The sequence below is a fragment of the Artibeus jamaicensis genome, unplaced genomic scaffold, assembly GCF_021234435.1.
Source record: "Artibeus jamaicensis isolate MK-2021 breed Jamaican fruit bat unplaced genomic scaffold, CSHL_Jam_final contig_2259, whole genome shotgun sequence".
NCBI lineage: Eukaryota > Metazoa > Chordata > Mammalia > Chiroptera > Phyllostomidae > Artibeus > Artibeus jamaicensis.
Genome location: NW_026521468.1, coordinates 2,898,003 through 2,911,161, shown reverse-complemented (window position 1 = coordinate 2,911,161; position 13,159 = coordinate 2,898,003). Strand labels below are relative to the sequence as shown.

General features: G+C 47.1%; 1 protein-coding gene across 1 annotated transcript in view; it reads left to right on the top strand.

The window, feature by feature from the left end:
• Window positions 1–13,159, top strand: part of EFTUD2 (elongation factor Tu GTP binding domain containing 2) — a 33,822-nt gene that overhangs the window by 3,510 nt on the left and 17,153 nt on the right. Inside the window, exons 3-9 of the mRNA XM_037162139.2 lie at window positions 4,780–4,945; window positions 5,565–5,643; window positions 7,657–7,732; window positions 8,222–8,287; window positions 9,047–9,082; window positions 10,238–10,328; window positions 11,073–11,155. Coding sequence (XP_037018034.2) covers window positions 4,780–4,945; window positions 5,565–5,643; window positions 7,657–7,732; window positions 8,222–8,287; window positions 9,047–9,082; window positions 10,238–10,328; window positions 11,073–11,155 — 597 coding nt within the window. The remainder of the gene's footprint in view (window positions 1–4,779; window positions 4,946–5,564; window positions 5,644–7,656; window positions 7,733–8,221; window positions 8,288–9,046; window positions 9,083–10,237; window positions 10,329–11,072; window positions 11,156–13,159) is intronic.

Genomic DNA, 13,159 nt, shown 5'->3' with positions numbered 1-13,159 from the left:
ATGCTCCCATAAAACCTGTGTGCATCTCTAACTTTGCCCTGTTTATAAGATGACTTATTGCCCTGACCGGTGCGGCTCAGTTGGTTGGAGCGTCATCCTGTAGACTGAAGGGTCACAGGTTCAATTCCTGGTCAGGTCACATACCCAGGTTACGGGATTGATCCCCAGTTGGGGTATATATGAGAAGGCAACCAAGTCGATGTTTCTTTCTCTCTCTCCCCCCCTTCTCCCCCCCCCCTCTCTTCCTCTCTCTCCTCTTCCCTCCTTCCCTCTCTCCCTTTCCCCTACCCTTCCTTTCTCTCTAGAAGCAGTGAAAAAAAATGCCCTCGGGAGGGGATAAGTAAATAAAATATAATGTGACTTACCGGGGTCTTATACTGCGCCTGACCTAGGAACTTAGCTACTGAAGTTCCAAAGGGAAATAAAAGACAGTCATGTTTCCGATAAGCTCAGATTTTGAAAGATGAATAAAAGCAATAGAAAGCGAAGGTGCCGATGACTACAAGTCCCCTTGGGGAGGGTTATGGAGGGTGACGTCCAGAATGGTCAGAGGCTTGCAAAGACACCAAAGGCGACTTTAATGTTTTAGCAGCGTTCAGAGCAAGAAGTCAGCAGGCCCACTGCTCATCAGTGGGGGTGTGACAGTAAGAGAACATCAGGGAGCGGAGCAAATGTCCCGGCTGCCATCTGTCTTCTCCATCGGGGAAAATGTCCTTCAAACTAGAAAAAGTAGAATAGACGCTGGAGAAAGAGCATTGAAGCCACGTAGGGGAAGAGGAAAGAGAGCATCTTGCAGCCTTAGATGCATTCAAGGCTCCCAGGCGCAGGTGCGTCAGGTCCTGGGTGGGCCGGTGGGGACACCTTGCAGAGGTTACCTGAGAGCCACCGCGATCATCTTTAAGAAACCGGACCCTGGTTGTGGCGCTAGAAAGGCAATCAGGCAACTCATCCTACTTTTCAAAGATGGAGACGAGGCACTGCATTTCAGAAGCTACAGGCTAGTGTGATACGCATCTGCGGCAAAAAAGAAGGGATTTTTAAAACATGACGGTGAACACGTAGGAAGCTTGTATGTGTGTTTTTTTTTCCTTGTTACAATGAAAAGATTGAGGTACAAGTGAAGGGTATGCTGTAGATACCATATATCTTGATTTGGGCAAGGCATTTGATCTCGTATTTTTTTCTTATAAACCAATTATTTCCTTTGTAAAAATATTATTTTAAAGAGATAATTTTCGTTATACAAGTGATTCGTGCACACATTCTCTTTCACACCAAACAGATGGGTCGTATTCCTTGGGTCTTATTCCATCTCACTCCCCTTCGTGAGGTAGCCACTCTATCTCCTGATATTCCTGTGGGAAGGATGTGGGCTGGGTCCCAATATGGAAAAAATACCAATGAATATCAGTTCAACCACTGAACAATGGTACCGGAAGGGTTTTGATTAGTGGGTCACTGCCAGAGCTCTTGTGACGTGCCCCAGGCATCTGTGCTCAGTCCCGTCCTTTTCAACCTCTTTGTCAATGACAAGTGAAGATAGAGAAGTTTATAAAATTTGCTCTTCACATAAGCTAATATATTGGGGAACAGAGTCTAAATTCAAAATGATTGCAACAAACTTGAATTCCAGGCTAAATAAAGCCCAAGAATTTGTTCACTAAGTGTATAGAGAGCTCTTACTATTTGCAAGGAATCCCGATGCAGAGAGAGGCAGGGTACCGTCCCTGCCCCCAGGAACCCGGTGCCTGCGGGGGAGGTGAAGTGCACACGGAAGTGCCTGTGACATGGGCCAGCAAGGGGCGAATGCCATTTAAGGCATATTGACTGATATCCATGGTAACAGGACCTAAGGAGGGATTAGTCCTGGCTGGGAAAACCAAGAAAGGGAGCTGAGGAAGCCACATGCGCAGTGAACTTGAAGGATGGGAGGCTCCTGTGGAGACAGAAGGCAGAATCATTAGTGATTGTCTGGGTTGGGGCGTGGAATTGGCCAATGGTGGCTGAAGGGTACAGAGTTTTCAGGTGATAAAAATGATCTAAAATTGATTGTGGTGATGGTTGCACAACTCTGAATATACTAAAAACCATTGAATTGTGCACATAAAATTGGTAAATTGCATGGAAAGTGAATTGCATCTCACTAAAGCCGTTGATAACAATGGAACAGATGGTTAGGCTGTGTATGGACGCTTCCACCTCGGTGCAGAAGGTCAAGTTCATCACACTCGAGTTCACACACCACGTTATTGCTTGTGCGAGGCTCTGCTCTTGTTCGATGAACCAGTTCCTTTTTATCTCATTCTCATACCCGTTGCCATAGTAATTGATCTAACGTATGTATGTTTTTTGTTTGTATAGTTGCAAAATGTATAGTTGCATTGTGTGTGTGTATTAAGGTAAATGGAATCATATTATCTGCATCATTCTGTTTCTTACTTTTGCCCACTCAGCGTGGGACAAGTGATGCATTTCAGGATCCGTCTCTGTTGCTGTGTGGATGTCTTAATCCGAGGCATCTGATCTTTCTGGTGTGTGTTACTTAGTGATGGGCACCTAGGTAACCTGCGGCCAGCCTTCCCTCAACACAAATAACACCGCAGTGGATGTTCTCGCTTTTATGCACCGTGTGACAATTTCTTTGGGTTATAATCCCAAAAGCAGAGTTGCTGATCATAGGATCATATACACACACACGTATACATACATATGATTCAATTCCCAGTCAGGGCACATGCCTGGGTTATGGGCCAGGTCCCCAGTGGGGGGCACATGAGAGGCAACCACACACTGATCTTTCCCTGTCTTTCTCTTTCCTTCCTCTCTCTAAAAATAAATACAACCTTTAAATGTTAATCTTTAAATATTAATCTAAAAATAAATACAATCTGTAAATGTACACATACATACATTCATATACACATGAATATGTATGTATAAATACTTCACGTGTATATACTTTGTTAATCTGCCTGGACTACGTCCTGTTGGATTACTCCTCAGCATGGCTGCGCTAGTTCATACTCCTGCTAGCAGGATAAGGGTTCCTGTGGCCTCCCAGTCCACGTGGGACGCGTAGATTTTTTTAAAACATTCTTTATTGAAGAAGGTATGTAACAGAAGAGAGATACATAGGATTTTATTGGAGAGTAGGAAGGAGTGCAGTGAGCAGGGGCCCAGAGGAGGGCTGCTAAGAGAAGGTGATTTCTGCTTCCGGTGGCCGACGCACAGTTGCTGCAGGATGGCTGTGGGTGTGAAGCAGGGTGCAGGGGGCAGACCATGGAAGGCCTTGAATGGAGAACTGGGAGTAAGGCGTGACATGATCCAAGTAAGCTGCTGGGACCCTTCTTTTAGCGCAGGGCGGGTCCGGAGGCCTACAGAAATCCATCACAGTGAAAGAGTGCGGAGGTGTAGGTTGGGCCCACTGTTTGGATGAGGGGGGCTGGGTCACCAGATGCACACTGGTTGTGACAGACGGGGGGGCGGGATAAAAAAGCCTGTTTAGTTTTATCTTATACTCGTAGGGCTTGAGCTACCATTAGGACACTCGGGTAGTTGGAAATTATTGCATAAAATCCTACACTTAGATTCAAAATTCAGCAGTATGGGGCAGGAGGAAACTGGCTCAATGGCTAGTTAACCTCCTTCCTTCCAGTATATTCTCAGTACAGGAACCAGAGTGAATCTTTTTAAAACAAGTCTGATCGCATTACTCCTCCGCCCAGAGCCAACGGAGGCCGTTTCTCGGCCGCGACGCCCTTGCCTGGTCCCTTTCACTCAGTAAAACGTCTTCAGGGTTTATCAGCGTTGCAGCACCTACAGGTGTTTCTTTTTACTGCAAACAATGTTCCGTCCTGCGGATGCACCTCATTTTATTGATCTGGTCACCGGCTGACTGACGCCTGGGTTGTCTGCACTGTTGGCCCTGGCCATCATGGACAGTGCCGCTGTGAGCATTTGCTTACACGAACAATAAGTTTTTGCATGAATACAAGTTTTCATTTGTCTGCGTATCTAAGGAATGGAATTGTTGGGTCACATGGTGACTCGGTGTTTAACATTTAAAGATTTTATTTATTTATTTATTTTTAGAGAGAGGAAGGGAAGGAGAAAGACAGGGAAACATCAATGGGGACCTAGCCCACAACCCAGGCACGTGCCCTGACTGGGAATCGAACCAGCGGCCCTTCGGTTCTCAGGCCAGCACTCAGTCCACTGAGCCACACCAGCCAGGGCGGTGTTTAACATTTTTGAGGAGCTACCAAATTGTTTTCCAAAGTGGCCGCACCGTTTTACATTCCCTCTGGCAGCTTGTGAGGGTTTTAGTTTCTCCACATCCTCACCAACACCTGTTATTTTTGCCAGAAAAGTATTTTTTGGAAACAGTTCTGTGAATCTAAGTGGAAAATTTAAGGGTCTGGGCTTATTCCCAGTTTCTACCTCCGTTTCCTGGTTTCTGCTCATGGAAGGAGTTATTTTTTCCCTTAAGAGGGTGTGTTGTGATAAGCCATTTGTCCAGTCTCGATTCACTTGTGACCCGTGGCCCACGTGTAGGAAGGGGCTCGTTTGACCGAGGAGAGCCACCTGGGGCTGTAGCCGCTAGTCTTCTCTTCGTGGAGGGTCACGCAAGGGTGGGCCCCGACCCGCTGATCTAGCACGACACTCAAAATCAGAAGCTGTCACACGTGTGAAGTCACTGCTGTCCGCTCCTGGGAATGTCCGTTATGGAGCAGGAAGAGTGCGTGCTCCTTACGGCCTCCTCCCCGCCCCTGCTTCCAGATGGACGACGATGACGACGACGAGGACGTGGGCGATCACGACGAGGACCACCCAGGGATGGAGGTGGTGCTGCATGAGGACAAGAAGTACTACCCCACGGCCGAGGAGGTGTACGGCCCCGAGGTGGAGACCATCGTCCAGGAGGAGGACACCCAGCCTCTCACGGGTGAGCGGGGGGGCCCAGGGTGTGCGAGGAGGCGGTGAGACCCGGACGCTTCGCTGCGTAGCCATCGGCAGAACTGAGAGTTCAGTGAATGAGTTGATCAGTTCGTCGGTACTGTTTCTGGTTTGAGATTCAGTTAACCCTGTTTGAATAGTCAGTGAAACTCATGGCTTTTTTCTGAGGAAATAAGAGCTACTTCTTTATTTATCTAACATCTGTTGAGGTGCTCGAAGACTGTTTTTAAACTCTCCCCTGGTCTGATGTGTTGTACATCCAAATAATCACAGTTCCTTTAACCAGCCCTCACTATGTTTATCTTCTGAGTAGTTGCATTTTATTATAAATACAGGGAGAATTTTTAAACTGACATTGACCTCAACCTATATCCAGTCCCCATCCCTTTCTCCCATGAAATAAAGTCCAACTCAGTCCACAATTCAGGATCCTTTACTGCCTTCCACGAAGGAGCACTCCCAGAGCTTTCTCAGCATCTGAGTGATCCTTGAGAACAACAGAAATTGGTGTCATGTATCATGCATTCTGAAAGCTCAGCCTAATGGAACAGAGCTCTGTGTTTTTATGTTTTCTGCCTACCTGCACATCAATAATCTTTTCCCCCCAGAACCTATTATTAAGCCAGTGAAAACCAAGAAATTCACTCTGATGGAGCAGACATTACCTGTCACCGTGTACGAAATGGAGTAAGTTACAATGTCTCTCAGCCTCTCTTCATAAATAATGTGGGTTCATTATTTTTATGGGGGTGTAGGAGGTGGTTTGTGGTTGAAGTAGCCAGTGAACTGCATAAGCACAATCTCTCCCTACAATTTGCCAAGATTTCCCCCAGTTTGTAAGGTTGCTGGGACGTTTGGTTTCAGCGGTAACTTTTCTCTTCGCTCTCGTCCAGTTCTCAGCTGTTTCCTCTTCTTCCGAATCTTCAGCGTGGTATTGGCAGCCAGCCTTTTGGAGAGCGCCAGGTCTTACAGTTGTCGGTATCAGACCACCAGCGCCTATTTTGACCCAGGTTGCTAAGGAGTTTGGGAACATAACAATTGTGTTGAAAAGGAGCACACGAGTGGGTAGATGTACAGGGTGGGGCAGGAGTAGGTTCACAGTCGTGAGGACTCGAAACACAGAGTTTATTCTTGTATAATTGTTGATTACTCGTTGCGTTGTCCATAGAAACAACCGTTAGCTTGTTTTTGCCCACCCCTGTGTGTGTAGAATGATTGAGGCCCTTCCAGCTGTTTGGGGAAATACTGAAACTGATGAAATGCAGGTGTGGGGGCCTCATGACCTGAAGTGCTTCTGACTTGCTGTGAGATGGTGGGACTTTTTCAGCCACGTTGTTGTCGTGTGTCCCCAAACGAGCGGGGTCCTTGTCTCATGCTGAGCTCGTCACCATCCTTTAGACATTTTTGGTTTGTTTTATTTATTCATTTTTTATTTTGTAAAAGATTCTATTTATTTATCTTTAGAGGGGAAGGAAAGGAGAGAGAAAGAGAAATACCAATTTATGGTTGCCTCTGCTGGGAACTGGCCTGCAACCCAGGCATGTGCCCTGACTGGGAATCGAACTGTGGTTGTTTGGTTTGCACTTAGTCCACTGAGCTGCACCAGCCAGGGCAGATTTGTTTGTTTTAAATATACGTTTTATTTATTACTTTTAGAGAGAGACAGGAAGAGAGAGAGGTGGCGATTTGTTGTTGGACTTATTGATGCATTCACTGGTTGCTTCTTGTATGTGCCCCAACCAGGGATCGAACCCGAACCCGCAACCTTGGTGTATCGGGACAACACTCTAACCAACTGAGCTACCCAGACAGACGTTTTCGAAACAACTTTTCAGTTATCTTCAGAACTTGCTTTATTTCCTTTCTATTCTCAGTGGTGATTTTTTAAAATCTCCAGTATGTGAAAGCTGACTAGATTTTTTGTTTGAAGAGCCAAAGTCATCTGAAGGCTACTTGTCATAAGTAATGTGGGTGATAAGCAAGAAAGACAGGGCTGGTTTTGATCAAGATGGAAATCCTCTGCTTGGCATTGTTTTTTTTTTTTTAATTTTATGTGTTTATTTTTAGAGAGAGGGGAAGGCAGGGAGAAAGAGAGGGAGAGAAACATCAGTGTGTGAGAGACACACCCATTGGTTGCCTCTCACACGCCCTCAGCTGCAGACCTAGCCCTCAACCCAGGCATGTGCCCTGACCGGCAATTGAACCAGCAACCTTTAGGTTCGCAGGCCGGTACTCAATCCATTGAGCTACACCAGCCAGGACAGCATTGTTAATGAGATGACACTTTTGCTAACTAGCTCTGAGGACAGTTTCAAAAGAGAAGATCCCAAAGTTATTTTAAGTCCCCTTACCATCGGTGGAATAGACAGATGACATCTAACCTGAGGATTTTGAGAGGGCCAGTATGCATGGATGTGTGTTCGTTCTGGTATTTGGGTTGGGGGGGGTTCTTGCTTGCTTTTTAAATCTCATTTTACTGTTGAAATCCTCGTGACATTTCACAGATTATGTCACCGTGGTGGCTAAGCCTATCCCACTCCCAGAACCGTACGGATGCAGAAGCTCACGTCTGCCTCTGAGCATCCTCGTGTGGTTCTGAAAGTTGTTCCTGAAAAACTAAAAACACCTGCAACACTTTTACACCTCTGCCCGTTTGAAAACTTTTGCCAAAACCCCTTTTCTCGTTTCCTTTCTCTTCAGTTTTTTGGCAGATCTGATGGATAACTCGGAGCTCATCAGAAACGTGACCCTCTGCGGCCATCTGCATCATGGCAAGGTGAGAGAACTGTTGGTACTTGGAGCGGGGTTTCTCCCAGTTCCGGCTCTTTTCTTCAGCCTTCAGCGTCACAGGCTGGGGTTCAAGCCCAGAAGGCTAGACCTTCGGACTCTGGGGACCTCCATGCCTATCGTGAAGGCTTGCTGGGGAACTCCGGCTCGTCCCCAGCAGTGGGGGAGCCTGTTAGTAAGCCGCCTGCGTGCCTGAGCCTCCTGTCGGCAGCCGGACAGGACAGATGAGGGGAAATGGAGCGTTACTGTGATTTTATACGTTTTCATTTCCCTGGGGGTGCTTGTCTAAGAAAGACTGTGTCTTTGATTTGAAAGTCATCCTGTGGCTTCGGCGTTAATTTTTTGCTGACCCGTAACCCTCCCCATCCTCTCCCCCCTCTCCATCTCCCTAAATGATGTGGTGGGTTGGGAGCTGGGAGGAGGGTGGAATAGATTTTCCTCTGTGGTCAGCAGGTCTCAACCGCCCATTTCCTTTCAGACATGTTTCGTAGACTGTTTGATAGAGCAGACTCACCCGGAAATCAGAAAGCGCTATGACCAAGACGTAAGTAGAAATTCGGTTGAGAGTTTAGGATGAACCATTCATTCAGAATATATGGGGGCGTGTCTCTCGTCCTCCCTTTCCTTCCGCCTTCTCCCTCATTATAAATAATGACACCTACAGAGTGCTGCTTTGTAACTGTAATCTTTATTAATAGCCTTTAAGAAAATAATGACAACTTTCTCAGGGGCATTAAGAATGTTAACCTGCAGTATTTTTGTGTGGTTTTTTATGCACTTGGGAGCCTCCCTCTGTTCTGATGTGTCTTGACTTTTATAGCCTATTCTTTCCTGTCATAGTATTAAAAGCTTCCTCTGTAAATGTAATACAATGGCCCTTGTTGTTTTCATGATAAATTTAAATGCCTATCAATGAGGCCAAGAGTGGCTGCAGGTCTCAGCGCAATAATTGTTCAGTCTGCCAGGTTGACTGTTTTGACGTGTGGGGACTCCATGAAGGCTGGATGTGTCTCCCTGTACCACTCGGAGAGTGGCGTGTTTGATACAGTTTAGCGCTCCAGCCATTCCTGGTCCTCAGTGACTGCCCCCACCCTCTAAAAACACACAGCCAGGAGCATTTTCCATCTGGGAAGGCCCCGGTCTCATTGTCTGGAATTTCTGTAGGGACCCCCGCTCTTTTCAATCTGTTCTCCTGAGACAGAAACCCTGGAGTCGGGCCGCGGTGGGGCAGAGTGATTGATGGTTTGTGTGGGAGGGAAGTCTGAACTCAGGTGCTAACGACAGTCCTTTTTTCCCCCCGTAGCTGTGCTACACTGACATCCTCTTCACAGAACAAGAGGTAAGTGCTCCGTGGGAAACCCAGCTGTTGCCCGCACCAGGCCCAGCAGCAGTAGTTTTGCTGGGAGCGTAGTGAGCCTTTGTGAGAACACTTCGTCCAGGCCGAATCCCCCTCGCACTCCCACCTGTTTATCTGCCTGCTTCTACCAGTCACCCCGTGATCTGTAACTTGAGAGAGAGCCGGGGAGGCAAGCCATAGGGTAAAGGGAGGACCCCCCGTCCTTGCCTGGATTTAACGTGGCCTTACAAATACTGTAAGTTATGCAGAAGCTCCGCATGATTTTTTAAATGACATCATGCTTAAAATCTGTAAGGTGACTTCATCCATAAGAGTTACTTTCCAGGAGTAGCTCGTCTGTAAGATGGGTCTGTCTGTCTGTGCTCCTCTTGCTGTGTAGAGTGGTGAGCACACGGCTCTGTTTTTCCCATTCCAGCTGGTGGGTCTTCCTTTGTTCCCATCAGGGTCTTTATTCTGCTCCTTCAAACCTTTCTCTTTGGCTCTCACATGCCTCCAGCTGGGGGCGTGGCCCGCAGCTCAGGCATGTGCTCTGACTGGGAATCGAACCGGCGACCTTTCATTTACGGGACAACGCCCAACCCACTGAGCCACACCAGTCAGGGCCCCTCTTTATTTGTCTCAGCTCAAGTAAATAAATACAAATATGGTTAACTAAGGAGACTGCGAATGGTGCCAGCACGTGATAAACAGCCAACAAACATTAGCTTCTGTTGCTTCTTAATAAGTTATTTGCCTAGAGTTTAGTAATTACCCCCTGTTACAGCTTTCATAATTTTTCTACCCCCCAGTGCCCCCGATTGTTTCTTTTTGCCCACATGCTGCTTGGTTAGTGTGTATGTTTCCAGTGTGTGGGAAGGATGAGACTGGGACCCTCGATCCTTCATTAAAGTTTGATACAGCTTTGCTTGCTTGTTCATTTTTACTTTTTTTATTAGAACCAACCTTCCCACCTCCCAAAAAAATGCTGTTTAAGATATTTTGTCTTCAAGGTCGTTCTGGGTAGAGGTCTAGCTGCAGACCCCACCCACTGCGAGGAGAGACGTCAGTGTGATTTACTAGCGGCTGGCGAGCTCCGAGAGCAGAACGAGCCCCCCTCGCATAGGAAGAAGCCTTGACCTCTGTTTTTGTGACTTTTAGAGAGGCGTTGGCATCAAAAGCACTCCCGTGACAGTGGTTTTGCCGGACACCAAAGGAAAATCTTACCTCTTCAACATAATGGACACTCCGGGTAGGACATTCCTTGCCCCTGTCTCCCTGCGTCTGACTAGTTCATCGGCAAGCACCGTGCTCCAGGCCTGCCGTTTGGCTCCTCTCTGCGCTAGGAAGCTTAAATCGTAGGGAGTCTTACTCATCTGTTCACGCGAGCCTGCGTCAGGCCCCATGCTAGACGTGTGGGCGCAAAGCTGAGTCCGACGTGGCCCCTGCCTCAGGCACCCAGTCTTTCCAGGGAGACTTTGGGGACCGCACACCAGCTGCTGGCGGACACTCGGTACCGTGGAGCAGCGTGCCTGGCCCTGTGGCGAGCTCTTTCTCTTTCGGAGAAGACCGAGGGGGGCAGAGCTTTAAGGAGGAAATTTGGGTTTTGATGGATCGGCCTTCCAGTGCCCTGGTACCTGTCAGCCCTGCCCCCGCTGGCAGCACCGTGCCAGGCACTATCTCCCGCGCCCAGGGCCACCTTTGCCTTTTCCTGCCTCCAAATTGTCTTCTGTCCCCCAGAACTATGCTTCCTCCTGATTGGACGAAGCTGGTCTGTGAATGTGAATGTGAATGTTATGCCCTCCTAGGTAGAAACTTCCTTCTTTTTATGTTTGGGGACCTCCTGAATAAAAGTTTAATCCAAGAGTGTGACCCCAGGGGTGGAATTTTACACACCGTAGCGAGCTATGGGGGGAAGGGGAAGGGGTACCTGGGGCTCACCAGCCTTGCGTAGTTGGCGACTTAGTTGGTGACTTAGTTGATATTTGCTCTGCAGGACATGTGAATTTTTCTGACGAGGTCACGGCTGGCTTGCGCATCTCAGATGGAGTGGTCCTTTTCATCGATGCTGCTGAGGGCGTGAGTCTGGATTCCCTCCTTGTTAGGGTTGCCCCACACATTGCCCAGAGCACTGAGCAAGCTGGGAGCCAGGGGACATGAAAATCCGTGGGATTCAGACTCCCATTCGGTCAAAAATTAAGGCAGCAAATGACGTTCAGAATTAGTTCCGAACGTGAGTTCCTTACTCCCTGCCCAGTGAAGCTCAAAGTGAATGATAGGACCCCCTCTATTCAGAGAACACAAAGATAAGATGACAAATGCAAATAAAAGGGAAGGAGGAGAGTATATTCATATAAGTGGATTTGAAATGTTAATGAGTTTTTCTAATGTCAAGAGAGATTGGAGTTAAAAGGCCATGGTGTCTTTTATATTAGGTAATTGGCTAACCTCATCATGTTGTCATTTGTGAGATAGCCAGCAGAGGGAGCCAGAGTTGCCTTTTTAAAATGGACTTTTGGAATAATTTCAGATTCACTGAAAAGTTGTAAGTACAAAGAACTCATCCTCACTTGCTTTGTAATAATTTTTTTTAGATTTTATTTATTTCTTTGTAGAGACATGGGAAGAGGGAGAAACATCAATGTGTGGTTGCCTCTCACACACCCCATACTGGGGACCTGGCCTGTAACCCAGGCATGTGTCCTGACTGGGAATCGAACCAGCGACCCTTTGTTTCGCAGGCCAGTACTCAGTCCACTGAGCCACAGCAGCCAAGGCTGCTTTGAATTCTTTCTGTACATGTACACACACGTGTGTCTTCTCTTCTTGAACCGTTTGAAAGTAAAATATTTCAGTATGTATTTCCTAAGAACAAAGGCATCTGTGTACATAACCATAGTATAGTTACCAAACGGGGAATTTAGCGTTGATGCAATATACATTTTTTAAGATTTTATTTATGTATTTATTTTTGGAGCAAGGGAGGGAGATGGAGAGGGAGAGAAACGTCAATCAGCATGTGGTTGTCTCTCATGCTTTTCCAACTGGGGACCTTAGCCCACAGCCCAGGCATGTGCCCTGACTGGGGATCGAACCAGTGACCCTTTGATTTGCAGGCTGACACTCAGTCCACTGAGCCATAGCAGCGGGGTCCGTTGATACAGTATCATTGTGCAGATCTTTTTGTACAGAACTTAGTCCTGCTAATGGTCCCAGTAATGTCCTTTATAGAGTTGTTTCCTCATCCAGGATGCTGCGTGGCGTTTAGTCTTCATGTCTCTTTAGTTTCTTTTAATTGACTGGGACTGTTCTTGTACCTTTCTTCCGTCTTTTGCGACATTAGCATGAAGGGTCTTCACCGTTCATTTTGTGGAATGTCTGGGTGTGTAATGTTTCTTCCTGATCACGTTCAGGTTACTTTTGGCAGGATCACGACATACATAGAGCTGGGTTCTTATTAGCCCATCACATCGGGAGGCCCACGGTGTCACCTGTCCGTTGGTGATGTCAGCTTTGGTCACTGGTTAAAGCAGGTCTGTCAGGTTTTCTTCAGGGTGCAGTTACGATTTTCCCCTTTGTAATAAATAATTTGTGGAGTGATACCTTGAATCTGTTACACATCCTATTCCTTATCAAGCTTCACCTACAGTTTTTGTCAGCTGCTGGTCGTTCCTAGTTTGTTTCGACAGGAGTTGCAAGCAGTGGTTCTCTCACCCCTGATTTTCCGTCTGTGTTCAGTGGTCGGAGTTCGTTGTAAGGGAGAGCTCTTCCTTCTCTGTCTGCTTGTTCATTGTCAGTGTGGATTCATGGGTTTTTGTTGTACTCATCGGATTGAATCCGTTACTGTCCTTACATATTTTGATACTCCAGTTATCCCGGACTTGGCTGGTGAAAGCTCCTTCAGGCTGGCTCCCTTGTCCTTTTGACATGTCTTAATTTTTTTTTTATTATTTCCTTACCCTTAGGCACAAAAAGATGTACTAGACGCATCTTGTACCTTCCCTGCCCCAATCGTGGAACCAGCCATTTCTCCAAGGAACTCTTGCTCCTTATAGTGGGGCCTGGAATTCAGAAACAGATCAG